Genomic DNA, 27,697 nt, shown 5'->3' on the forward strand with positions numbered 1-27,697 from the left:
TTAATAATATTTTAGTTTCACTGAACAACACTCTGCATTCAAACCTAGACTACGGGTTCCAAGCTAAAGATGAAAATTTAAAATGAACATTTAAATGGTTACATTTTTACATTTTACAAGTATGTCAATATTTCATACAAGGGTACACAGTTTAGATAAGATTTTAGCAGATTAACATCTTGGATTATAGGAGAAAATCTTAAAGTCATTCTCTATAGCAAGGAAACAAAACTGATGAGAATAAATTTCATAGGCTATGCCCAAGAACCATATAAAAAAAAGACTCTACTCCTTGTATAAAATGGAGAGGCCTAACATATATGCAGCTGGAGAGACTCACTATTAGAGACAAATCACTCCCACGTTAATTTATAAATATACTGTAATGCTAGTCAAAGTCCCATTTGCATCCTGTGGGGGTGAGGTAAATAATTTGACAAACTCACGTAAAGTTCACGTAGTGGAATAAATTTAAGAGAATAGCCAAGAAAACTTTTTAAAGTACAAATAAACTTCAACAATAAAAATAGCATTTTGCTGGCAAAGTCCCACAGAATAAAATTGAAAGTTCAGAAAAGCACAGGTGTATATAAGCATCCAATAAATGAGAAATAATGAAAGGAAGGACGGATTTAATAAACAAACTTGTGACACCGGAATAGATTTATATGTCAAAATAAGTTTTAGATGGATAGAACACTTCAATGGAAGAAAATGAAAACAAAATGCGGAAGGCTTTCCTATATGTGATTTCAAAGGTAGAAATAAAAAAGACTGATAGATTTGACATTAAACCAAACAATACTAAAATAAATACATATTATGGATATTAATCATTTGTCATTTATACTATAATCCCTTAAATTTATTATTTGTCTTTTCATTTCATTAGTTTCTTTGGACACACAAAAATTTAAAAAAATAAAATAAAATGAAATATCAATCCCTTCTTTCAAGTTTCTTTGCTTTTGCCTAGAAATGATTTTCTTAATCCCAAACCAGACCAATTTTCACTTATATTTTCTTATACTGTTTTCATTGTGTCTTATTTTATGTCACTTAAATAGATGAAAGGTCAAAACATGGCTCTGTCCTATGTTGGCTGTTTGATTTGACAATGTTACTTAAACTCTCTGAGTCTCAATTTCATTTTCCTGAATAAACAGATATAATAATACCCACCTATTAGAGCTGCTGTGGAGATTACAAGAAATAATTTACATAAAAAGGCATTTATCAGAGTAGAACCTGATATATAAAGAGAGTCAAAAAGTGGTAGTTATGACTTTTAATGCGATCACATTAATATTTCACTTCTTAATTTCACTGATATATTGTCATGACTAGCAACGTCTGGGAATGGTATTTTTACCTGATTTTAAAACAAATTTCACAGTATTTAATTAATGCTATAGTTTTCTACTTTGTCATTATTTTTAAACCCTAATATATGCCATTCAGAAAAATATCTTACTTCTCTGAAGACTCTCCAGTGATGTATCCAGCATCCTTATCAGATGACCAAGTCACAGTGTAATCCAAGAATATTAAAAGGTTTCTTATACCCCAGACCTGCAGAGATCATGTTCAAGCTTGAAATACAAATAGAACGTTTACGTCTTACCTCTAGCAGGCCGTCCTCTGGCAGATCGGTACAGTGAACAGCGTTCTGGATCTTAGTTTTACCAAAGACAGCTCTGAGAGTTCCAGGACGTAAATGCCGGGCAATTTCCTATGAAATACACATTTGCAGACAGGTTAAGTCAGTCAGACAGTGTTACCAAGAAAAACACCAGCTCTATGAAACACCTGAATTCTTTGTTTATGAAATATATGCATGCATTGGTAGTACTGATTTTTCCTGGAAATCGCCAGAATGTATGGAAACTGAGGAAAATTCTCAGGTCACTCGTAAGGCTTTTTCTGTGGCCCAACATAAAGTCCACTGTAATCTACATTAGGGGAAATAATAGTGACATTTCACATAAAATATGGACCCCGTTCATTTCTGTGAAAGACTTGTATTTTATAAAGACAACAGCAATCCTAACAACTTGATTTAAGATGAACTAGTTTGATGGCATGGATTTTAAAAGGTGTTGTTTTGTGTGTTTTTTTAAATTTCACAGTTGTATCCGCTTAGTACTAGCTCACGTTTAGGGGGAAAAGGGTCACAAATAACTCATAAAACTGTGGGTAAAGGAAACAAGAGTTGAAAAATTAACGATATGGGAGTGTTAATGACCTACTTGGTCTTTCTTTTATCCTAAGTTAAATATTTTCAAAAATCCTATTTTAATTTTGAAATATATCATATATACAAACAGGTACTTAATTATATATATATATATAATATATAATATATAACATATATAATATATATAAATATATGAACATTTAAAAATAAAACAAATACCTGTGTACCCATTATTAAGCTGAATTAAAATATTACTATAACATCAAAATCCCCTGTGTACCCCATCCTCATTCCGCCCAATCTTATTTCCACACAGAAGCAGCCGTTGATCTAAATTTCACTTAAAGATTCCCTTGTTTTGTTTAATGTTAAAACACTGTTTTTCAGGTTTTTCCACATTAATGTGTATGCTGTAATTCATTTGTTTTTATTACTATGTAGATTCCAGTGTGTGACAGAGCTGACTTTATCCATTTTCCTGTTGATGAGCATTCAAACATTCATTTCTTCTCTCCCTCTCTTTCTCTCTCTCTCTCTCCCCCTTTCTCTCTCACTTTCACACAAAATCACAAATAATTCTGCTACAAGCGTCCTTGTAGGGGGTATGGGGAGCAACTATGAGAGTTTCTATGGCATCTCAGGGCACATGCATATCCAGTTTTACTAAGTGCTGCCAAACCATTTTCCCATGTAAGTGGTACTAACAGTTTGCCCTCAGCATCAGTGCACAAGAGTTCCCACTCTCCACACGAAGCCCAACATTTGATACTGGCTGACTTTTCAATTTTGCCATTCTGGTGGGTGTGTGAAATGGTATCTCGTGTTCTTAGTTCAAATTTCCCTGATTATTAAAGAAGTTCAGTGTCTTGTCATATATATCTGCATCTGTAAAATGCCTATTCTTGTCTTTTCTTGATTTTTCTACTGGCTTATTCTTTGTCTTTTTAATTGTTATTCTTAATATACTCTAAATTCTACTTTTCTTCAGTTACGTATGATGCAAATTTCGTTTCCCAGTATGTAACTTATATTTGACTTTTCTTTACTAGGTTTCTTGATGACCAGAAATACTCAATTTTAATGGAATTAAGTTTATCAATCTTTTCACTTACGATGTGTGCTTTTTTGTTTCTTGAGGAATCATTCCCTACTCTAAGATCGTAACAGTACTCTATTGCCCCCCAATATCTTTAAAATGTTATCTTTCCCATTAAATTCTTCATCTACCCAGATTTATTGACTTGTGACTCTGATGTGAGGTAGATATCCACTTCCATTTTTCCCACATGTATAGTTCATTGTCCTGTATCGTGTATTGAATAGTTTCCCACTTTCCCCACCCACCTCTAATGGTAGCTCTGTTATAAATAAGGTTTCCATGTAGGTATGGTTCTGTTTTAGTTTGCTATTCAGCTCCAATGGGCTCTTCTTCCAGTCTTACAGCTATACTATACTGTCTTACTATGACTTCATAACGGGTCTTCATCTGGTAGGGCAAGTTCCCCAGACTGGTTTTGAATGCAGTAAGTGTGCCTTGCCAATCAACTATCTGAGTGAAGATGTCACATACATGGCTGGTTATAAGTCTAGAGTGCACTGGAGCCCTCCACCCCGCATAGAACAATTTGGGAGTCAATAGCCTATATTTGGTAGACCTGGGGTCTAAAGTGATCAGTTGGATGAGATCATGAAGGCAATACTAATAAACAAAGGAGAGAAAGCCCAGGGGCTTCATATCATTAAAAAAATCAAGGAGATGAGTAGAGATAAGCAAAGGAGACTGAGAAGGAATGGCCCACTCTCACGTAATCATCATCCTAAACAAGATATGGTACATTTCTCAAGTTCCCTCTAGTTCTCTCCTGATTGATTCTATTTTCTAGTGAAGAAGGTGGCAAGGTTATCATCAGCTGCGAGAAGGAAGGGGAGGATGCTTTGGAGGTCTCAGGAGAAAAAAGAAGGTAAGAGAAACATTTTAGAGAGCAGGAAAGTGAACGGACTGGGGAGAGGTACCAGGGTCGCTGAGTAGCACTACAGGACGGGACCTCTCAAGGTTAGTGATCATGAAGGTGAAGGGGTCGGGGGGTGGGGGTGGGGGCGGTCACTCAAGTTATCTGTGTTCTTCTCCCGCCATGTTTACTGGTATATTATGTTTAGGTGACGGGTAATGATGAAGCATAAAGATATAGAACAATAAGTAGTTTCTTTACAGCTATTGTTAAAATTTAGGCTTTCATTTTGGATCTTTTCTCTTTTTTTGGAAATTTATTGATCCATTGATTTTATTTTTGATTACCGTAAAATATCACATACACCTATAAAAGTCAAACATACTGAAATCCTAAATGTGAAAGCCCAGGAGAATCCCCCACAGATCATTTCCTGGCAGATTGTCCCTAATTGTTCTTCACTGATTCGTGTTCCTTCCTCCCTCTCGTTGTATTCTACAGAGAAAACTATCCCACCATGCACAGTTCCTGCCCTTGATGAAGCTGAAATGAGTTATCAGGTACAAAAAAAACAAAGTACCAACATGCAATTTTCATTTAATAACATATATTTTTATAAGTTACTGAAGTACGTACAAGTGAGGGTTTTGAAACAGTCTTTCCAACTCTACCAAGTTTCTGGCATATTCACCCTCCACTACGACCTTGCCTGCTCAGCCCCATCCAGTTGAATGCTTGGTTATTGCTCAGCTCATCATAAGTATTAAAAATTCCGCTCAGGTAATCCTGCAGTGGGATGATGAATTCTGGCTTAAAGAATGACCTCTAAATGTAAGATGTGGAAAGAGTGCACTAAGCAGAATGGCGATTAGCAAAATATTGAAAACAAAGAAGAGAAAGTGTATGTAATTATCCTGTTGTGTACATTATAAAGAATATTACTGTTTATTAACTAATAGGTCTATCAGACTGATAAAATATATCTGGACAAAAAATAAACAAAGAAAAACAAATTGCTTCCTTAGAAAGCCATTCGGTTTCAGTTCTTCATAATACAGGAGAGATGCGAAAGAATAAAACTGACCTTTCACTTAAGAAATGAGTTAAACTGGGAAGAGATTTGTGAAATTTACTGATTATAGAAATTTTTAAGAAAGACAACTTTGTGATCAATTACAGAGAACATTCATAAAATGAGTGGCATGTGGTGGGTAATCATACCTGGTCATTAGGTTTAATTTTGGAAAACTTTGAAATAAAAGGAAAACAGTCTTCCCTAAACTCTAGGATAACTGGGTCAGCAGTGATACAGATAAGTGATAAATACGAAGAGGAACTAGAGTAGCTTCAGTCTTTAAGCCCTAACACTGCCGTGAAACATAACAGAAAATCGTATTATAATCATTGCCCTCATTTCACAGGCACCAAGGGTATAAATAGAAGCCAGTATAGAAAGGCCAATGAGGCAAGCACCACCATTAAAACAGCAGATATTTCTGTTTCTAGCCATTACTGGTACTCTTCGTAACGAGTCCTGTATGCAATATTAAAATGTACGGACTAAATTCTCTCCCTGGTACTTCAAGAACAGCTTACCAAAGCTGACCTTCAAACAGCTTCCCCATTTGCATGCAACTTTGGATTAACTTGTACATTACATTAAAATTAATGTAATGTGTACGTTACATTAAAATTGTAATGCAGTTACAATTTTATATTCCTGGAAGACAAGCAACAGCAGACTAATTTGCAACTAAAACAACGTAATGAAACAATGGAAGGAATAAGAAGCAGGAAAGTAAAACGGAGGAGAAGTCTAAAGCCTACTTTCTATAAGTTCTACCTTCTAGAACCTATGCACAGGATTCAGAAAAGCAATCTTCACAGCAACCTGCAAAATTAAACTCCGCTACTTATGGATCAATCTCATTGAGCCGTCAAAGAACTCACAGTGAATGCATTTGTGTCACCGGCTCTGGAGATCGCATGGACTGTTCACAGGAAGAATCGTTAAAACGTCTGCCTTGTGAACTCTGCCTTTTCACTACGAAGGAATTAGCTGTAATGTAAATTTGTACAACTTGTAGAGGGTCATAATTAAATGCGATTTTAAGTGAAACATTTAGACAATTCCATCCTGTCCGTCCCACTAGGTTTCAGTGCATCGCCTGCCACAGTAATTAATCACTGCCTCTTTTTGAGCTGCTGCTACTTCAGCCAACAGGAGGCACTGGCTGAAATAAAGTCTTGTTTCAGGCAGCTGTTATTTTAAAAGGCAAAATGAAGATCCCCTGGTTTTCCTCTATGTAAATGTTGGGCAAATCTCTGCTCACTTTTATGCAAGTGACTTTCGAGTGCAGCGTAAACCACAGGGCCTCATTCATGCGAGTCAAGCCTGAAAAAATACACCTCAGCATAGGGGACAATGACATTGCATCTTGGTAAACATCTTCCTATTTCTTTTTTGTCTTTACCAAACACTGTGTCACAGAGACGAGGTTGAACCATTGAAGTACAGTCACATCACCACCGCGGAGCTCAAGAGGGACTCTCAATCCTTCCCCTGAGAACTGTTCTGCACAGTCCACCACTTCCTGTCGAAAGAAAGAACTGCTATGCCAACTTCCTCTACTCGCCTAAAGAAACGGGCAGCTCAGTGCTCGGAAATAAAATAATGAAATAGCTGGCTCCATTCTGGGCACCTCTAAGAAGGACAACAACCGTTGTAAATCCAGCACACGGAGAATGTCCATGAAAGGTTGACTGAGTCCCAGCGATGACGATTTTGTGCAAGAGTGAACAAATGGATGAAATCACAACATGCCCACGTGTGTACACTTCATTACCCTAGCTGATGACCGGGTAGGGAAATTAGGCCTCTGCTTTCCAACAGCCCAGGTCCCTTTGGCTGCATTACACTCTTCAGATGCGCCCATTTTAAAGAATCCTGAAGCAAGCCCTTGTAAAATGCAAGGAAGCACCATTTGCTATATCTCTTTTGTGAGGTGGTGGTTTGCTATGTCAGATGTTCTCACTAGGGCACACCTGTCTGAGAACGGAATTGAGAACTCCAAGCACTAATCCCTCAGCTCTGGAAGTGACTTGCTCTGTGACCTTGGTTAAGGAGACATTACTCTTTCATCACAGATAGAAAGCAGCGTGTGGAGAAGATGAAACGAGGTGGGACCAATCCACCGGAGTAGCAGATTTCTAAGTGCATGCTCAGAAATGACTCTTCCAGCTGGGATATTAAGACACACTTAAATTCCCCAGAGAATTACAGAACCTCCTGGTGAATAGCCATAGTGTAGAAAAGACTAATCCACTCTCAACATTAGTGGTCATATGACAGTAAATAGCTTTCATCCTATTTTTTGAACATCACTATTACCTATTTTTAAAACAGATACTCCTCTATACCTCTATAATGCAATAACTCACATTCTTATATGACCTTGAGGCAAGATCCCTAATTACAGAGGAAAAAATAAACTCTATAGTTGCAAGGACAAGCATATTTTCTTGGTTATATATATTTTTCAAAACACTCAACTGGGTAGAGAATATACTGTATTATCCTCTTGATGAGAACATTTAATAAATCAGAATACCCGATTGCCTAGAAAATTCACAGTAAAGTTGTTGCCTTTAGAACTATCTTATTTTCTTTCCCCAGGTCTTTACTGCAAACAGATTTTTTTCCTCATCTTTAGTTTTTATAATAGCTTTTTTTAAAAAACAAAAATCTTTTCTTCAGGAGTTATATTGCAAAAGGTAACTTTATCCTCCCCCGAAATTCATTTTCTCTCCCTAACAAAATTGCACATTATGACTTGCATCTTGAAACACAAAATTTACATCGTTAAGAAAACATTCCGTTTCTTCGGTTGTTCTCTTCTTGATTATCTGAGCTACGCTTTTCCCTGCCAAAGCCATGTTCAGAATGCAACACAGATTTCATTTTCTCTTGTACTGTTGGAATGAAGCAAATTTTTTTTCTAACAAAGATAACTTTGAACTTCAACCAGTCTGTGTAGTTGAGTATTTTAGGAAATCACAGAAAAACTAATTTCAAAACTGACATTCAATAGTAATTAGAATGAATGCTGGCCACCCCCAACCCCGGTCTTCTGCTAGGATCTCAAACACATGTCCCAAGACAAGTGATCGTCTCCTACTGACACCCCCCACACACACATTTTCCTCCCTCACTTTCATTTATCATTATACTGCATGTTTTTATAAACTGCCTTAAGTTCTTACTGAAAGAAGGAAATTCAAATAAATAAGTGAATAGATTAATGGCAATGCTGCAAGGTTTTAAGAAGTACATCCAGTTTTTAAAAAGTGTATGCAGTTAACTTATACTACAGCTATATATGTATGCATGTATTTTAACTATTATAGTGATATATAGCTACAAGCCCATTTGTTTTATTCTTAAACAGTGAATGTTTAAAAATCAAAAAATTGCCAAATGTTCATGTACTAAATATCTCACTTTGTAAAAGGTTTATTTACTTTGATAAAACTATTTAAACTCATAAAATATATGACCATTTGCTTCATTTATTTAATAAGCTATATCAAAAGGAGTGCTTTATTAAAGTAAGTGCTGTGAAATATGAGCTCCTGTATTCAGCTACGTACTTTCAAAATATAATCATTATATATTTGATTCTACTTTTAAAACATGATAAAAACCTAGTTTTTAAGTGTAAGAAATTAATGGACTGCCAAGATTTATTAGTCCAAGTACTCCAGAGAATAACAGAAACAATTAACCAGCTTTCCTTTTCATATTTTCTTTTTGGTTGTCTTGACTCAGAGTACAGTGTGTATACCAAACAAAATTCTCTGTATAGGGGAAAAGACTTAAAAGATGTCACTCACTGTCATGCCTACTCTTTATTAATATGTCCTCAGGTCAGTGTTCCAAACACCATGTAACTCTGGTATATGAACGCATCTCAGGAACCAACATGAGACTTGCTGTTTAAAGAAGATATTTTACAAAGGAAATCATGTAATCACTGAAGTCTAAATCTCTAAAACCCAGTATTACACTTTTAGAAAGAATAAGACAAATTATAAATGGATGAACATCATTTGTCTTTGACCCAGCAATTTCACCTGCAGTAGTTTACACTAAGGCAATAATTTTAAAAACTTGTGCAAACATTTATGTACCAATCTGGTCTCTGCAATGTCCTTGCACATAACTTTTTTTTTTTTAGGCAACGGTAAGGGAATGGCTAACTAACCCATATACTAGCAGCTCTTAATAACCATGCTATGGAACTCTATTTAATAACATTAGAAAAGACCACAGCATATTTTTTAATTAAATAAGGATGTTACAAAATAGTAAATATTTTATGATCTTAATTTCATTTTTAGGATATGCATAAAAATACATGTTGGTCTGAGGACAAAATGTTAGCAGTGTTTACTTCTGGCAAGTAGAGAAACAGTTTTGTTTTGTTGGGTCTTGGTTCTCATCCATAATTTTCCTTATTTTTGTTTGTTTGCTTTTGGGGGGAGCGGGCTGGGGGTGATACACACAGACTATTTCGGTAATTAGAGAGAAACTAAGAAGTGCATTAACAATGCTTCATTTCACTAGTCAAGAACAGAGATGTCCTCACATTTAGTCTGGCTGAGCTCACTTGTGAGGAACTGAGCTGAAGGAGACTTGGGGCCTGGGGAGAAAGGCATTCTAAACAAGCGTGGGCCTGGTAGACTCACACCCAATGACACTTGGCACCTAATTTCACAGGAGGGAAGCAAGTAACCTGTTCCTACCAAGACAACCAGAAAAATGAGTCCTATTTGGACATTTAAATACTGGCAATCAAAGTTTGAAGTATGCATAATCTCCACTGAAGAATGCATAACGCATTCTCTCTGTGGGAAACGGAGGTCAAGAGTGTACAGGCGATAAGGAGCATGAGTTTCCTGGCTGCCATGAAGCCTGGGGATTCAGGTTCATTGCTTATTGATAATTCTCAGGTTCATTGCTTATTGGTAATTCTCAGGTTCATTGCTTATTGATAATTCTCAGGTTCATTGCTTATTGATAATTCTCAAGTTCATTGCTTATTGATAATTCTCAGGTTCATTGCTTATTGATAATTCTCAGGTTCATTGCTTATTGATAATTCTCAGGTTCATTGCTTATTGGTAATTCTTAGGTCCACTGCTTGTTGAGAATTCTAAATGGCCCACTACTGAGTTCCATCAAACGAGGAAAGATTTTATAGGGCTTACAGTAAGTATACACATAATTCTTGACTCTGAAATGTGATACCCATAGAATTTGAGTTTAGTGGGACCCCAAAGAAGAGCAAAAGTTAGAAAAAGACTGGATAACTCAGATGACTGCAAATGTATTCAAAAGACTTTTGTTTTTAAGCCTAAATCTAGTGAAGCCAAAAGTAGAAGTTATACACATATAATCTCATCTAGTGTGGTAACTATTAAAATGAATAAGCTAAAGTCCATTCCTATTGATCAGATAAAGAAATCGGAAAACAACAAGAAAAGACATCCCATACCTTCCATTATCCACAGAAACTGACTTAAATCTAAGTTCGTGGCTTAGTGCTGTTTTCATACTGCAGACAAATACGGCATTTTACAATAAGGCAATTTAAATCCTTTATTCTTTTTTGAAACAAACAGCATCATCAAGAGACATTTGCTGAAAGTCTGCCGAAGGCCTGAAGTGTGGTCTGCATACCCACTGGACGACATGGCCTGAGAATGCCATCAGTGCAGAATTTCAGGCCCCACCCTACCCGGCGGAAATATAAGCTACAATTCAAGATCCCAGACATTTCCTATGTGCATGGCAGTGCTGGGAACACATGCCAATTGCCCAATAAGCGGTGTGACAATCAATGATACAGGTGTTTAAAGGAAGCAAAGTCGCTCCAGGCTGGGGTGGTTAGTGGTGTCTTACAGGAAAGTCCTTGGAAAAGAAGAAAAAATGGAGTGTGGCATACTCAACCCTGTTCTGCGTAAATTTACTCTCTACCGTTTTGTAAATGTGACATATCTAGAGCTCCGAGGAATGAGCAGGGTCAGGAAAGAAACTCGTCTGAACAACTTAGTCAAAGTAACTTGCAAATAGCATACTGAGAAGGTGGCAAAGCTTCGGAAGATGCTGAAGTGAGGAATCTCGAGAGCACATGGTTTTGTTCTGAAATGTACAACCCTCAGTGAATGAGGGCAGGCTGTTTGACCCACATACATGCGTTGTCCTTTCTCACATCGCATCTGTTAAATTTAGGTTTACTTAAAATGTAGGAAACCCTCTTTTTGAAGCACCGTAACAGAAGATGCTAAGGCTCGAGGACAAGCAAAGCCAAAAACCTCGCAGGGAAAACAAAATTCAAAATATGAGGAAAGTCAGGAAAAGTGCCAAATCCAAGGAATTCTATTGGAATGAACAGATTTTTTTTTGTTGTTTAAAATAATGCAAATAGTCCATTCCTAAATTTTACAATATGAATAGTCAACTCCTAAATTATAAAAAATATTAACTCACACAATTGCTAAATTTGAGTTCACTTTCGCTATATTTTAATTGACTGCTTTCAAAAAGACCACAGCTGTGCTCACCACTACATAGGGGCAATGGCTACTGTTCTAGCTCGTGTCACCAAGCAAAACTCAACACACCCAGGTGAAAGGGGGCCACTCGTCAGCCTGGCTACATTTACGGGGCCCCCAAAGGCCCGTCCTTTGGCTCTGCAAGTGGTAGGACTGTCTCACTGGGATATAAATAAAACGTCTTATAACAACATCCTGAGAACGCTGTGGCTCAGTGCTCTTCCTGCCAGCTGTAACTGATCCTGGGCTCAAACCTGGCACTGGCATCGGTGGCTTTTACCTATTGATAGACGGGTGGCAGGCTCTTTCATGTCCAAAAATGGTCATTTCCCAGGGTCTCAAGAAGGTTTAAAAATATTTGCCTTCCATCTCCACACAAAGCCTACTGTCTTTAAGGGAGTGGCTGACACTCGAAACTGACAAGCAGCACGAGTGCATTGGGGAGATATGGCCTGGCACATGTTGCTGCAGCCTCTTGGGGTTTTAAAACGCCAGCAGCTCCAGCTGGTGGTGGTGCCCTGTCACCAGGGTGGACATTCTAGCCCCTCCTTCTGATTGTGATGGGGACAAGTCTGATTGGAGTATGACTATTATTTTCTAAGACAGAGCAAGTGATCTTCTCTATGTATAAAAAGCAAAAGCAAAGGTAAGGTATTAACCTAGGAGATCTTAAAAGGAAACTGCAGCATTTGGTAGAAAACAGTTAATGCAGCCAAAGAGAGGTAAAAGAATCACTAAGGAGGAAATCTCCTCACTGAAGAAAAGGCACATTTCTATTCTAATCATTTCTGCACCTTTGACACTAGAGAAACTGTCATTAAAGATTCAGTCAGTATTTCATTTGCATTCTGTGCAAGATTAAATGTGACATCTCAGTGTCACAATTCCTAGCAGTAAATTCCGGTCATTAATAGGAAGGTTTAAAGGCCACAACTGAGAACAATCCCAAACAATTTCTAAATGCAACCTTTTAATGGCTTGGGTCACACTTACAGGAGATAATAAAGTAGCAAAAAGATATCCACAGAGTTACACCTTTAGGAAAAATATAGTGTGAGTTGCATTTCAACCCTGTGAGGTTTTAAAGAGTGTTTTTTCCATAGACCATCTGTTTTAGGATGTTAACCAACTAATTCCACCCACTTCTGAATCCCCAATGCAGAACTAACAGGAAAGCAACATCTGCCGGTTACAGGATGGTGATACATGGCATTTTTGTTTTTACAAAACTTGAGTTCAAAAAACACCTTCAAAATTCAAATTCACATTGAGGGAGCTGAATAAGGGCCCATTATTGCCAGACCACTGTCTTTAAGAGCACACAAAACAGACATATTCAAGAACTTTTCCATAAAAAGCCAAGGGTTCCAAATTTACTGAAAGCTGATAGGTTGATAGGTGCCTAAGTAACATAGTTTAAACTCAAGATTGAATGTTTGTTTGTTTGTTTTTTCCATTTCTTCCTCCTACTTTTGAGAGTAAAAGCGATCTAAGTACCTACAACTTAAATCGATAGCTCAGGAAGAACAGTTCAACAATGAAAACAGTTAACAGGGCTTTGGTGCCTGAATCACTGCAACTTATTGCTTCCAAAGTATAACAGTCCCTTCTTTTACAAATTTGATTATCTATAGTAGATAAACTACCTGGCTGCTCATACCCATATCCAAATCACCAAGGTCTGCAAGCTCGCCTTCCAAAATATATTTCAAAACCTTCCACTGTCACCATCCTGTGAAGGTAATCAGTAAGGGTTTCATCGCCTCTAGTCAGAATTACTTCTCTCTGTTCCAACCGATTTTCCACACAGCAGTCACAGGGATCTTTTAAAATACAAAAGGACGCCCATCGATCCCCCACTGAGACTTTCCCACAGAATTTCCCGTTGCACTTGTACACTAGTTAATGTGGCCCCGTACTATTCCTTCAGTCACTTCCTGGGCTCCCCTCCTCTTTGCACTCGAAGCTACAGCCCAACAGGACTTCTCCCAACTTCTGCAACACTGCGATGTGCTAGCTTCTCCCCAGATCGGGAGCCGCCACACATGGCTGTTTTCTACCCTTCCGATGTGAAGACAGATGAGAACCTCTCAGGAATCCCTCCACTCGAGCTAAGCCAGGGCACTGCTGCAAGCCCTTGCACGATGGTCATGCTGTGTCAGCACCGACCGTAGTTGGGGTACACATTCATCATTCATGTCGTCATTTGTTTAATGACCCTGTTCCCCCCTGGACTATCAATTCCACGGGGACAGAGCCAATGCCTGGCATCCCACGCTCACTCCCCACGGCCGCAGTGCATTCGATACTTTCAGGTGAATGAAACACAGTGAATGCCGATCCAACAAAACGGAGGTAAACGAGAGAACATCGCTTGCAGTGACATTTATTTCTAGTATACCTAAGTCTGTCCATAGTGAATTGCTGGAAGTTTTAGTCACAAAGAAGATGTTTCTGTATTCTCCACGACACTAGAAAATAAGTATAAACTATGTATAAAATAAATATAAACTATGTATAATTATATAACTCTATCAACAATGCATATATATATATGCATCTCTTCATTCTAGAAATGTGTGGCCCAACCCAGAAAGTGTCCCAATGTTTGGTTTCCAAGTGGGGTGGCAGTAAACACAAATGTGACAAAATACTCGTAATTCCATATCAGAAGCTTTGCTCCCCCTGGGGACGGGTACACTGGTACTCATCTGAAGAAAACTATGCTTTAATTTTCCACTTTAATTTTGTACTTTTTCGAGCTAATTGTATGAAACCCTTTATAGTCATCCACTCTTTAAGAAAACATTATTTTCTTTAGCTAGGGTATTTTGTTAGGCAGGCATTGCTAATTTTTTTAAATGTATTTTTCTTTTAACGTCATTTGAGTTTATTATTTAAAAATGTAGAAAATACACTCAATCCTCATTATTCACGGATTCCATATGTGCAAAGTCACTTACTAAAATTTACATGTAACCCCAGGATGAAAAATTTGAATTATTAAGCATTATTCAAGAAGTTATTTCTAAAGATAGGCTAAAGCTTATCCCAGAAAGATGACAGCACTCACCAGAGCCCTGGGACATCGAGATAAAGAACCTGAGTGCTTACTGCCTGTAACAATGATAATCGCATCGCTAATCAATTATTGCAAGTAGACAGGGGAATGGGGTATGTAAGTGGGAGAGCCAGGTCATAGTTGTAAATAGGGCGGTCAGGGCAAGTTGCATTGAGAAGTTTCCACCTGAGTAGAGACTTGAAAAAGGTAAGGAAATTATCCACACAGCTGTCTGGGGGAAGAACATTCTAGACGGAATGGACACCAGTGTAAGGGCATTAGGCTGGGAACATCCCGATTCAGCACTCACGTGCTGGGCCTAGAGACTTCTCTCATATATCACGTCGATCATATCACAGGAGGAACAAGTCGCCATTTGCCACAGATGATACTTTTTTTTTTTCTGTTTCAAGATCAGTATGAAATAACTAAAAATAGCAAAGACTCAAAATTCAGTGTGAATTGATACTGTCAGGATTATCGGCGGACAGGAGGCCAACTGGATTTACCAAATTTCAAAAACCTGGCTGTGGGGCCTCTTATGCAGCCACATTCATAAAAACATATGAGAAGATTCAATACTGTAAGGTTTCTTGCCGCGACCTGTCCCTAGAAACGTCACATCTGTTTAAATGTAGGAAAACTGATCTTCTTACAAAGGGACTGACTGACCAATGGTATGAGGGAAAAACACTTCGAGTAACTGAGGGAGCCTGTTAGTACCTGTACTATTTGTGTTCCCAGGAAGGAATTTTGCTCTGCGAGTCTTCTCATTTACTTTGGTGAATCAGCAAAGAAACAGAGGATCAATTAAAAGTAACTTATAAGATACCTGCAACTAATATAAAATAATATTGAACGTCAAGAGTAATTGAAAATTTTTTTAAAAAAGTTAACTTACAAGACCTTCAGGCTGCTGAAGGGTCAACTATAAGAGATGGGAATGAAAATGACAGAAAATACATGAAAAGGGGTTAAAGGCTATAAACAGAAAAGTTAAACTATGAAGTAAGAAAAATAGCAGGTCAAAGTAAACTGAAAACAATATATAATCAAATCAGCTAAAAATAATTACATAATTTATAAAACCATAGGATCTAGCAAAGAAAAAAAAACCCTAGAGGGCTGAAAAAGTAAAGTAGGTCATAGCATAAATTTCTTGGGTTTTAAAAATTCCTAGACTTACAGGAACAAAGCAATTTCTCTAGACCAGTGAGTTTAGCAGAAGTTTCTTCAATGATAGAAATATCCTACAGTCTGTGCTATCCAATATATTAGCCTTTAGCCTCATATGGTTGGTTATTAAGCACTTGAAATGTGGTTGTGTGACTGAGGAATTAAATTTTTAATTTTATTTAATCATTTAATTTGATTTAATTAATTTAAAGTTAGTGGCCACTGTAATGGACAATCCATCTATGACATAAGTAGCTCAATTCCAAGACAATTAACCGTCTTCTGCGGCCCTTTACTAACTCTGGCCCCTGGGCAGTGTTCACAGAACTCTTAACATGCAAGCAAGATGAAGCCTGACAGCACCATAGACGTGAGGTTGAAATGATTTTCCTTCATTCAGTCCTAGACTCAGCTGGAAGAGGGAAAGATTCTCCATGTGTAGTCTACATGATACAAGATGGACCCCGAATAACCTTTTAACAGAAGAAAACTATGCTGAAATGACTTGACCTTCACTTTCTCACCACTCTCTGCCCTTCACCACAAGCTCACTAAAAGAGCAATTCTATCCTCTTATGGGTCAATGACCCTGTGTGCTCTCAGTGCCACACGGTGACTATCTTAGCCCACTTACATTTTAAATGTCTAGTTTATTTGTTGCACACACACACACACACACACACACACACAAAAATTGCTTCAGAGAAGATACTGTATTATTCCTAAGTGTATTCCCCATGTACATCACAAAGCATCTTAAATAATAATTAATATTTGTTGTGTGGATGAATAAATATTTTATGTCGTCTCAAAATCTTTCATTCATTCCTCAACACATTTACAGCCTGCCTTCTGTCCTCACTCTTCCACTGAAATTATTCTTAACATCTTCATCCGGACTTCCAAATATGCTAATCATACTTTTCAAACTCTATTCTCTCCACTCCAAAGTCCCAAAATGGAATTCAACATTTTCCTCTCATATTGGTTTCTCCTCCTGAAAACTATTTACAATAGCTAGTGAAATAAAGAAAAGAAAGAAAATTTATAGTTGGTGTTTTAAATCAGTAATACTTCCCATGATCCTGCCCGGTGTATAACATTTGCACGGAGATTTCTCATATGTATAATGCTACTTCTGCTTCTCAATGTCTTTCTGCCCCCCTCACCACCAAATGTCCATATGAAGAAAACCCAAAGCATTTGAAAGGCACAGTAGAGAATATTAAGTTTCACATTCATCCCACTGCTCATATTTATTTACGAATCTGGTATGAGGCCACCCATCAAAATTGTTCATGTTGAGAGCTTAATTATGTCTTCTCTATGGCGAAGGACGATTAATACCTTAGAGAATTTCTATCACAGGGCTTGATAAATTTACTTACCTTGACAATTTAGCAAGAAGAAAGAAGAAAAGAAAATGCCACAGTAAAAGTTTCCGCCCATTTTGCATTGTCACTAGGTTAATCAAAATTTCACATTTTCTTAGAGTATTATATAAAAAATATGTAAACTGTTATTTTGAATAAAAATGTTTGTCTATTATATTCACATTTGCATTATTCCTTTTAATGAGCAAACTATCAAACCACTTAAGACAATTAATAAATAGAATGAACTTGATTAATATTTTAAGGAATAACTCACAGGATCAGCAGGTCCACAGAATTCTCGAAATGTCTTTGTAGGGTCATTTTGTTGAATCTCCATTGCGACGCAAGGGCCAGAATACATTTCTGTCACCATCTCCTATAATACGTAATACATCATAATGTTAAAAATTAGCATATTTTCATAATCTTTTGCTCCTCCTCTTTCAATTGCACTATTATGCCACTAACCTCAAAATGTTCGTTACCTTGGACTTCTTCCCCACCTGTACCCCACATGCCAAGCAGTTCCCAAGTTTTGTCCATGTTTCCTACGTGTGTGTGTTCCCCCTTCTCCATTCCTACCACTACCACCATGTCAACGTACGCTTCACCACGTGACATGATCTTCTAGTACATCTTCCTTTCAGAGGCTCTCTCCTCTCAAACGAACAGTTCTAAAGGTATGAATTTCAAACTGTCAAAATCAACATTTCTAAAGACATAAATTCAAAAGTGTTTCTCCCAAAGACATTTTAGAAATCATAATGATTTCCACAAAGGAGAAATAACAGGGACAAGATTTCTCTCACAATGAACATCTAGAAACTAGACAGGCAGAGAAAGGAAACAAATGAAGTAAGCCATACGACTGCCCCTATCTTCCTGCCTGGAGGCAGTTTCCAGACAGTGGGACAGGCAGAGGAAACACAACAGAGCCCAACATTCCCACTGAGTAGAAGAGACAGAGACTGGAGTTCATGGAGGCCAATGCAGCTAGAATTTGCAGGATAGAACACAAGAGAGGATGGATGCTATAGGAGAATGAGCTACAGGGATCTGCAGAAAAGTTCACTTAAACCTTTGGCTAAGAATCTGTGTATGTATAGAGGATACAACCTAAGGCCGAGAAGAGAACGACCAGAAAGCAGTAAATAGAACAGTAGCACAAGGCTGAGAAGCAATTACGCTTCTACCAGCTGGAATGGAAAGCCCTCAAAAGATACACAGGGCATCAGGCAGAGTTCTCAGAAGGGCACTGCACCACAGTGGTTGGCTTAAACTAGTCTTCAATATGGATGCTCTATACCCATCCTACAAGGCTTAAAAACAAGTCTCAAAGGGTCAAACAGATCCCAAGCAACTGGACTGAGTGCCAGCACAAATTCACTCTTCAAAGGAATACAACAATACCACGTAACACTGAATTTCCCAATATCCAGCATCCAGTAAAAATTATCAGGCATGCGAAGAAGTAAGGAAAGATGAACAATCACCAGAAAAAAACTCAAAAAACTGATACAGACCCAGCAATGATAGAAACAATGGAGGTTATATAAGAATGTTAAAACAACAATTATAAATATGCTCAAATTATAGAAGGAAACATGGCCATCCATGATGCAGAGAAAATAAAAAGTATTAAAAAGACCTAAATGGAACTTCTAAAGATGAGAGCTACATCTGCATTAAAGAATACACTGGGTGGGTGAACAGGGTAAAATAGTGCAGGAGAGAAATGAATCTGAAGACATGAAATAGAAACTATTCAAAAGCAAGCATGGAGATAAAGAAAAGAAAAATGAAAGAGGAATAAAAAAACATCTGATAGTGCATGGGGGGAGGGGGGTTCACACAGTGTGAGGGATATAAATGATAAACGTCTAAGTGTTGCTTTGTCTTGTGCACCTGAAACTAAAAAAAACAACAACAAACCACCTATAGGACAATGTCAAGCTGTCTGATATACGTGTAATTGGAGTTCGGGAAGAAGAGAAGAAAGGGTGAACAGAAAAATATTTCAAGAATTAATTGTTAAAAAGTTTTCAAATTTGATGAAACCCATAAGCCTAGAGATCCAACAAAATCCAAGGAGAATACACGTAAACAAAAGCACAGAAGGGCACATAATAAAACAGTAGAACAAAGATAAGGCTGCAAACAAAAACCTGTCAATCTAGAATTCTATACTCAGGTAAGAGGATATTTTTCAAAAATAAAGGAAAAATAAAGACTTTTTCAGACAAACAAAATCTGAGAGAATTCACCACCAGCAGCCCAATACCATAATAAATGTTAAAGGAAGTTCTTCTGACAGAAGAAAAATAATACCAGACAGAAATATGGATCTACACAAAATAATGGTAAACATGTGGGTAAGCATAAAATACATTTTTCTTTATTTTGTGTGAAAATTTTCTTTATTTTGCTGTGAAAGATAATTATTTACAGCAAAAGTATTAAAAATGTATTGCAGGGTTTATAACATCTATAGAAGTAAAATATATGACAACAGCATGTAGGCTAGCAGTAGGGTAATGGAAGTATGTTCTTAACTCTATATGTGAAGTACTATAATGAAAAAAACAATCCAAGATAAGTGTCTCTCAACAAAAACTCATAGACACAGACAATAGTTCAGTGGTTACCAGAGGATAAGGGGAGAAGGCTAGTACAAGAGGGTAAGGGGGTCAAACACATGGTGATGGAAGGAGAACTGACTCTGGGTGGTGAACGTACAATGTGATATATAGATGATGTATTAAAGAATTGTGCTCTTTAAACTGATGTAATTTTACTGACTATAGTCACCCCCAATAAACTGTAATAATAATAATAAAAAAAAGCACAGTATGAGTGGGAAAAAAAAGAAAAGCAGGGTCTCTCACAGTATCTAGAACACTCAGTGATTTTTTTTTTTCCTTCCCCTTAAAAGGGGAAGAACATTTCAGGCAGAAGTAAGAATAAAGACTTGGAGGCATAAGTACAGTCGGGTAGATGAAGGTCCACCAAGAAGCCATGCTCTCAGGAGCTAAGTGACACTACAGAAAAGCAGGAAGAGAAGAGGCCAGACCACAGAGGGCCATGAAAGCCTCTTTAATGACGTTGGGGAGTTCATGACACACCGTGCCAAAGTAAAAGGAAGGTTATTTATTACAGAACAATATTTAAATATTAATCCGAACTCAGTCATCAGACCGAATAGAAATGTCATGAGTTAAAAGGGGAGGGTGAAGACATCATAAATAATATGATGCACAGAACCCTACTCTTTGGAGTCCCTAACCGTATCCCCCTGAAGTCACTTTGCTGTCTCACAAAGGTCGTATGTAATGGATTTTTATGGCTAATTGTGTTGAGCCTGATTTTCTGTTTCATGGTGTTGACTGTGCTGCTTACTCATAAATGTCAAGGGCCTAGTTCTCAGCAGGGGAAAAAGAAAGCACGGAAGGCATAATCCAAAAAGAGAGGAGTGACTGTTGTCTGCCTTTCTTTCTCTTGTCTCCGTCTTTCTCCTTCAGTGCTAATAACAAATACTGTTAGAAATACAGACATAAAGGGGGGCACTAAATGGAAAGAAAAAAAACATGTTGAAAAAAGGACTCCTTAACAGGAAGAGTGAACTTCACGCAAAGAGAAAAGCCAAAGCTTGACAAAACAACGTGGGTGATGAGAAGGTCCGCTAACACAAAGGTATTTGAGATAATTTGATAAGAGGATAAGGAAAACAGCTTTGATTAAATATCTACCATGTATTATTTTAAGGAACAAGACGTGGCTTACTTGAATATAGTCATTTGCTTTCAAGAACATATTTCATTGCCCTCTGAACAACTAACTCCCTTTAAGTCTTATTATTTCTTCAGTCTTGGTCACATTTGCAGATGATTCTATCTGCATTCGTGTCATTAAAGCAGATATAAGTATTGCTATGGAGTTATACTATACTGTTAAAAACTATCTGCTTTTCACTTTCTACAGCATGTGGGACAGTCTTCCATCCTGAGACTATTATAAACTTCAGAGATAATTTCAAAATGTGTCAATGAATGTCCCAGCAAGGTATTTTTTCTGTTTTTTTTTTTGTTTGTTTGTTTGTTTTTGCATCACTGTATATTTTTGTTTCCTAAGTGAAACAATATCATATTTTTAAAACTGACGCAGTGGCTCTCAGGGATAAGAATGCCTCAGTCATTGGGTATGATCAGCTGGCAGAATCATGAACGCTATAAGGATACTTTCACAATTAAAGATTATATAAGAGTTGAGATACATAAGTTGTTTTCAGTACCAATGCTGTACATTTACTTTAGTACTTACGTTATATTCGGACACGACTCCTTTATAAACTTCATAAAACTCTTCAACATTAACTCGATCCATGTTGAACTGTATTAACAACAACAACAACAACAAAAAGAAACATAAGCCAACTAACCAAAGAAAATGAGCCACACCCAGCACTCGACATTTATGATCTCTTGCATATATGTTCTTTCAATGTAAACCTTGCATAAATTAGTCTTTGAAGAAGAAAGTGTTATTAAAGATTAGCTCATCAACAAGAGAAATGTATAACAATTACTGAGTGCATTGTTCTAGGTCCTCATTTGATTGTACAAGGGCCCTGCTGCGTACGTAGTGTTAATAGCACCAAGCTACGGAGAAGGCTGAGACGCAGAGGGGTTATGTAACCTCCACAAACGTGCATCGCATCGCAGTCAAAGCTCACCGGTCATGCTGTCAACCACTACACTATGCCTCTCTCTGAATAAAGCCTCATTCTCAATACAAGACAAAAACAAAAACAAAAAAACCTTATATACAATGTAATGTTGTTTATTGATAGATTAGTGGCACAAGCAAGAAATGTTACCAAAGAAAAGTTCTCCAAATTTTGTAGACAGGGCTGAAAATATACCCCTTTTCTCCCAAGCATTCAGAAAAATCCCTAATAAAGGGATTTTTTATTACGGATAAAAATCTGGTTCACAATAAAGCACTTATACAAGTCATCTGGAATTCCTACACTCTTCAAAAAGAATTGTAAGACTATCCTTACGAGATAAGCCTACAAAGACTCATTCTTGTCCAAGGTGGATTCAAACTTAGTTGGAAATAAAAGTTCATTAAGTTTGAGTGTCTCAAAAACTAGGAATTTAAATTAAAAAAAAAAAAAAGTCTCAGAATTTCTAATTTTATCCCCCCTTCACACACACACACACACACACACACACACACACACACACACACACTTTGCTTCTTTCTGGTTGCCAGGACTGAAGATCACTGAGAAATTCCTGCCTACTCAATCATTCAAACTCGGATGGTCTCTTTTCACAGGCAACATAATTATTACCTGGGAGGGAATTTTCCTTTGAGTTCAGTTTTTTATCCTACATTCACACAAACTGTATTATTAATACAACAAAGCAATAACAGAAGACATAATTTATTTAAGTACTTGGTAACTTGCACTGGAAATTCTATAATTCTTGCACTGGAAGTTTTTCCACTGGGTAAGGTTATTCCATTTAACCCACAGAATAATAACCCACGGAGGCAAACAGTAATGTCCTCACTGCTTAGGTGAGAAAACTGAAGATAAGAACGCCTAAAATTTGGCCAAGGTCGCATGCCTAGAAAGCAGCTGACCTGTGATTCAGAATCAGATCTAACTCCAAAAATCAAGGACCATGATCCCACACTATGCTTCCGCCATAGGTTCAATTAATCTTTGTTCTTATTATTCTTGTTTCAACTGAGCACCTACTAGGGCTGATTACTGAGCTAGGTTGTAGGTTGATCTTGCTAGAGTTAGATCACTGCTTAAAGCCACAATTTCCACAGATGGTTATTTTTTAAGCATGTTTAGCGCTGACCATCCTGTGAACACATCACCAAGCTGCTACTATGAGACGGTTTGGGCTAACAATTTCTTTATAGTCCTAGGGAAGATTCTTCAAATATCAACGTCCTCATCAGTCTCCAAGTTTTGCCGGATGACTCTGTGAACTAGTTGATACTTCTGACCTTTTCTTAGCTTGTGGGCATTCCCACCAATCAGAGACACAAAACAGGCAGAACCCCAATGAGTGCTCTGACCCCTGATTTTAGGTGATCTGCCCATATTAACTTTGCAATTAAAGTTCCAAGAATTGCATATACCTACCTTATCAGCTTAAATTAGGTGTACCATTTGAATATTAGTCCTCTCAGTGACAGCTTGTATGGGTAAAAAAATTTCAAAAACATTTTTGGATTATAAGGTAATCAAGTTCAGTAACTATATGGTTTTTATTTCAATGCATTGAGGGCACAGAAAAAAAATTCAATGTAAAACATTTTAAAGCTTACATACAAAATAATTCCCCAGTAGGTTATGTTCATTCCAAACTACGTACCATCTGCATAGCTGAGATTTCAAAACCGGCATCTCGGATAGCCATCAGAATCTTTCCCAGCAGTCCTGAAAATACAGAACAAATGGGTGAAAAATCTAAGGCATTTTATAGTTTCTTGGAAATGCAAGTTTTCTACATCAAATTACTTTGCTTACACTCTATATGAAGAAATCACATATTTCTGTAAAGGACACCAAACCCCTCGTACTGAGCATTACACAGTCATTTGATTCACTTGGAAAGTGCTTCAGGAATACAGGCAAGAATCCTGAAGACAAAATTCTAAGATAGTATTTGGTTTGAAAGCCCCTGAAGTCTAGTGATGCAGAGAACATGAAATTCAAACAATTAAAACTAATATTACCCAAAAAATGTAACTCCAAAGTATAATTAAAACTAATATTACAAAAAATAAAATTCCAAAGTACAATGAAAATGTTACAAATAAAATGAAATTCCAAAGAAGGGAAAACATCAAATTACAACTGAAGAGGTGGATGGAGCTTCAAGAGACAATGAGACATCAGTCGGTCCTGAAACGGGTAGACAGTTAGGATTCCATAGGGAGGAAGGTGTAAAAGGAGAGGAGGCATAAAATCTGGGGAAGTGTGAGCCTGGTAACACAACAAGAAAAGAACAACACAAAACTAAAGAGTAAAAGAGATTTAACCCAAATTGATGGCGGCCTTGGAAGTCAACATGAGGAATTTGGTCTTCGTCCCACAGATCAGCGATTTATATAATGGGGTTAGTGGACTCTGCAAGTCTGGGACTGGTTTTTTAAAAATCTTCTAAGTTTGTTTTATTTCAACTCAACTAAAATTCTCTCTCTCTCTCTCTCTCTCTCTCTCTCTCTCTCTCTCTCTCTCACACACACACACACCAATTCTGGGTCCTTTGGATGCTCACCTCGTAACCCCAATTACCAAGCACTATCAGTGCCTGAATGTGCATTTTTATTTACTGTTACAGCAGCCAAGCAATGTTATCCTAACTGCAGCAGGCTGAGGGACGGAAAAACAAAGACGACAGATCTGTTTCTCAAATGACACCTTTATACCAAGCGAAGACCAGATGACATCACAGCATGCGGCAGCAACTAAAGCTTCTCAGTAGTCTGACAAGTATAACAGGCCAATGTCCAACTCTGAACAGTCTGTACCATATTCATGCTGAACTCGACGTGTGGTTTTAGCAAACATCCTTTGTCACACGAATGCTGTTAACTTACATTTTATCCGTCTCATAGTTTTGTTTGTCATGAATTTGTAAACCATTTCAGTGAGACAGTTGTATGTGCAAAAGTTTATATTTAGTTTTATAGGTGGGCATATTTACGTTGCATTATGATTAAAATAGTTTGTGTCAACCCTGGGAACATTTTGCCTCCAAAAGGGAGAACATTTTGCCTCCAAAGGGAAACACTGCTAAAGAAAATGGAGAATCACCGAAAAGGCTGAGCCAGACAATACAGGAGAAAAGTGGTGTTTTAGGAAGATTACTAATGGAAGCATGATGGGCGAGCTGGTCTGAGGAAAGGAACAAGGGGTAGAAAGAATCACAAAGGCTCTTAAAATCATCTAGCACGCTGACTGGACTTGGATGGCGGCCGTAGAGAAAGAAGGAAGGAAGCAACAGAAGACATTTCCAAACAAGCAGCAGGACTGAACTTGACACAGGGTATGAAGGTGAAGGAGTAAAAAATGTTTTGAGTCCAAGCGACTGGCTGGAAAACTGAGGCACCTTTAAGAAGAAAACAAGTAACGAAACCAAATTTAGGAAAAAGACACTGAATTATTTTGGACCTAGAAACAGAATTTTAGGGAAGAACACGGATCAGTATTTGAGCAGAGAGCATATTCAATGGCTGAAAAAAGTCATCGAGGAATGAGTGAATGAACTCCCTACACAAAATCAGGAGTTTGGGGTATGGCTGCTGCCCAATATATAGACAGAAATATAATGAGGGGTGCAGAAAGGTTAGAGCTGAAATGATGAGAATAGATGACTGCTGTTTGACAAAAAAAAGGGCGAAAGCGAAAAAGAACTGGGAGGAATGAGTTTTCAGAAATAATCTAAAGGTTGGGGATTGAAGAATGAAAATGAATATGTAAAAGAAAATGTGCAAGAGAATAAAGAGGAAAATATTATAGTAGTATCACAATATCATGGAGGGGGAAATTCTTAGAAAACAAGGGACAGTTGCGAATTAAAGGAGATTAAGGACCCTCGGAACTGAGATAACGTAAAATTCCAAACCTCCAGCACTGGATTTTTGTTTTGCTTTGTTTTTAACCCTAGTGGTCAAAGTCCACCCATCTACCTTGTACTTGAATGACTCCTGGCAGGATTTTGTAACATCGCACGTGGGTCACTTAGAAAACACGAGTTCACTGGCGAATGCAGATCTCACATCCATTACACCACACGCAAAACACCTCATTTGTCATTCTCAGCCCCCATTTCATCAGCATCGTCTCTAAGGATGGGGGCGATCTCAGGCTCAAGGTGAGGATACAGTTTTCCAAGACCCTCCTTCCAGTCTTCGTTTGTGACTTTATCTTCACTTGGATCTTTATCTTTGGCCACAACTACTGTTGGTGGTCATTTCTTCACAATGACAGGCTTACTTAATTTTGAAGAAAACACTTTCCATTACCCACGTCTCAATAACCATAGTTTGTCTGCCAGTCCTTCTTTCGAGGAAACATAGTATTCCCTGAAAAAGGCTGTACAACTCAAATAATTGTCAAAAAACAAGATGTTGTACTTCAGCATGAGCAAAAGTGCCTGATCTAAACACGCCTGATCTAAATATGAAAGCGGCTTTGAGCACTATGAATTAGCCAACACAAAGAGAAATCCACAATCTATATCTAATATGAATCTATAATCACATTAAACTAGCCCTGTGGAATGTACCATTTGACAGAAAAATACTATTCACAGATAAAGTGATAAAAAAAAATGTCACAGTCCAAGTAGCATTGCCATTCTGCCAAGAACAGCCAAACGTGAGTCAGGGATACTGCCTTTTTTATATTCAGTTGGTTATGTGTGGAGGCAGGATAGCGAGGCATTCAAGAAACCTGTTTTATGTTGAACAGCTTGAAAAGACAAATTGTCAATAACGCATGTCCTTTACTTTGGTCTGGATAGAAAATGTTCAGGTGACTGAACAAATGACAACTATGCAAATGGCCTATTAAAAATTTAAAGAGTAAAATTGCGTGCCATGCAGCGACCAAGTTTAAAAGGGTCACACGAAGCCCAATGCTTGCTTTGTTGGGCTGGTGTTTGCATAGCTAGCTTGTTTTCCATGGTTTGTTTATAACTCCATGAATGATGTGAAAGTCTCTTAAATGATTTGAAAGTCAAATCACTGCTCCATCTCCGCTCCCCGTGTCTGTCATATCCTTATACCTTTCACTTGGATTGTTCAAAAGCCCCTTTAGAAGTGACCATCCTCTATCCAATCATCAATATCAGACATCTATTGCTCTGTCTTTCTGACAACGCTTGCTTCTCCTGGGATTAGGAGCCCCTCCCAATCCCCCTTTTAGGAAAACTGACCTCACTAGCCATCTGATTAGAAAGGGAGCTGTCATCGTCCTCCTATGTGACCCTCTAACCACAGCCTCAGAGACTGGTCAGGAGGTGGGCAGCCACCCTGAGCACTCTGCTTCCTAGGCCAGAGCGATTCACCTGGGAATGGGCCCATAATTGGCACAAGCCAATCAGAGTCCTTCCCTGGGATGGATGGATGGATTTACTTATATTTATTTAAAGAAGAATGGCGGGGGAGGAAAGCACTCTTTCCACTGTTTTCATATGTTTATGAGGCCTGCACTGCTGACAACCCTTGTCCTCCTGCTGGGAAAAGCTTATCTAAGAGCATGAAGCTGACAGTCAAGAGAAGC

The 27,697-nt window shown here is 37.8% G+C and overlaps 1 protein-coding gene across 3 annotated transcripts in view; it reads right to left on the reverse strand.

The window, feature by feature from the left end:
- Positions 1–27,697, reverse strand: part of NME7 (NME/NM23 family member 7) — a 106,551-nt gene that overhangs the window by 25,652 nt on the left and 53,202 nt on the right. For all 3 annotated transcript variants that reach the window (XM_019747396.2, XM_074322500.1, XM_019747397.2), the window contains exons 8-11: positions 23,778–23,842; positions 21,694–21,762; positions 17,651–17,752; positions 1,625–1,732 (exon numbers count right to left, since the gene is read on the reverse strand). In XM_019747396.2, coding sequence (XP_019602955.2) covers positions 1,625–1,732; positions 17,651–17,752; positions 21,694–21,762; positions 23,778–23,842 — 344 coding nt within the window. The remainder of the gene's footprint in view (positions 1–1,624; positions 1,733–17,650; positions 17,753–21,693; positions 21,763–23,777; positions 23,843–27,697) is intronic.

The sequence above is a fragment of the Rhinolophus sinicus genome, linkage group LG17, assembly GCF_036562045.2.
Source record: "Rhinolophus sinicus isolate RSC01 linkage group LG17, ASM3656204v1, whole genome shotgun sequence".
NCBI classification, from domain to species: Eukaryota; Metazoa; Chordata; class Mammalia; order Chiroptera; family Rhinolophidae; genus Rhinolophus; species Rhinolophus sinicus.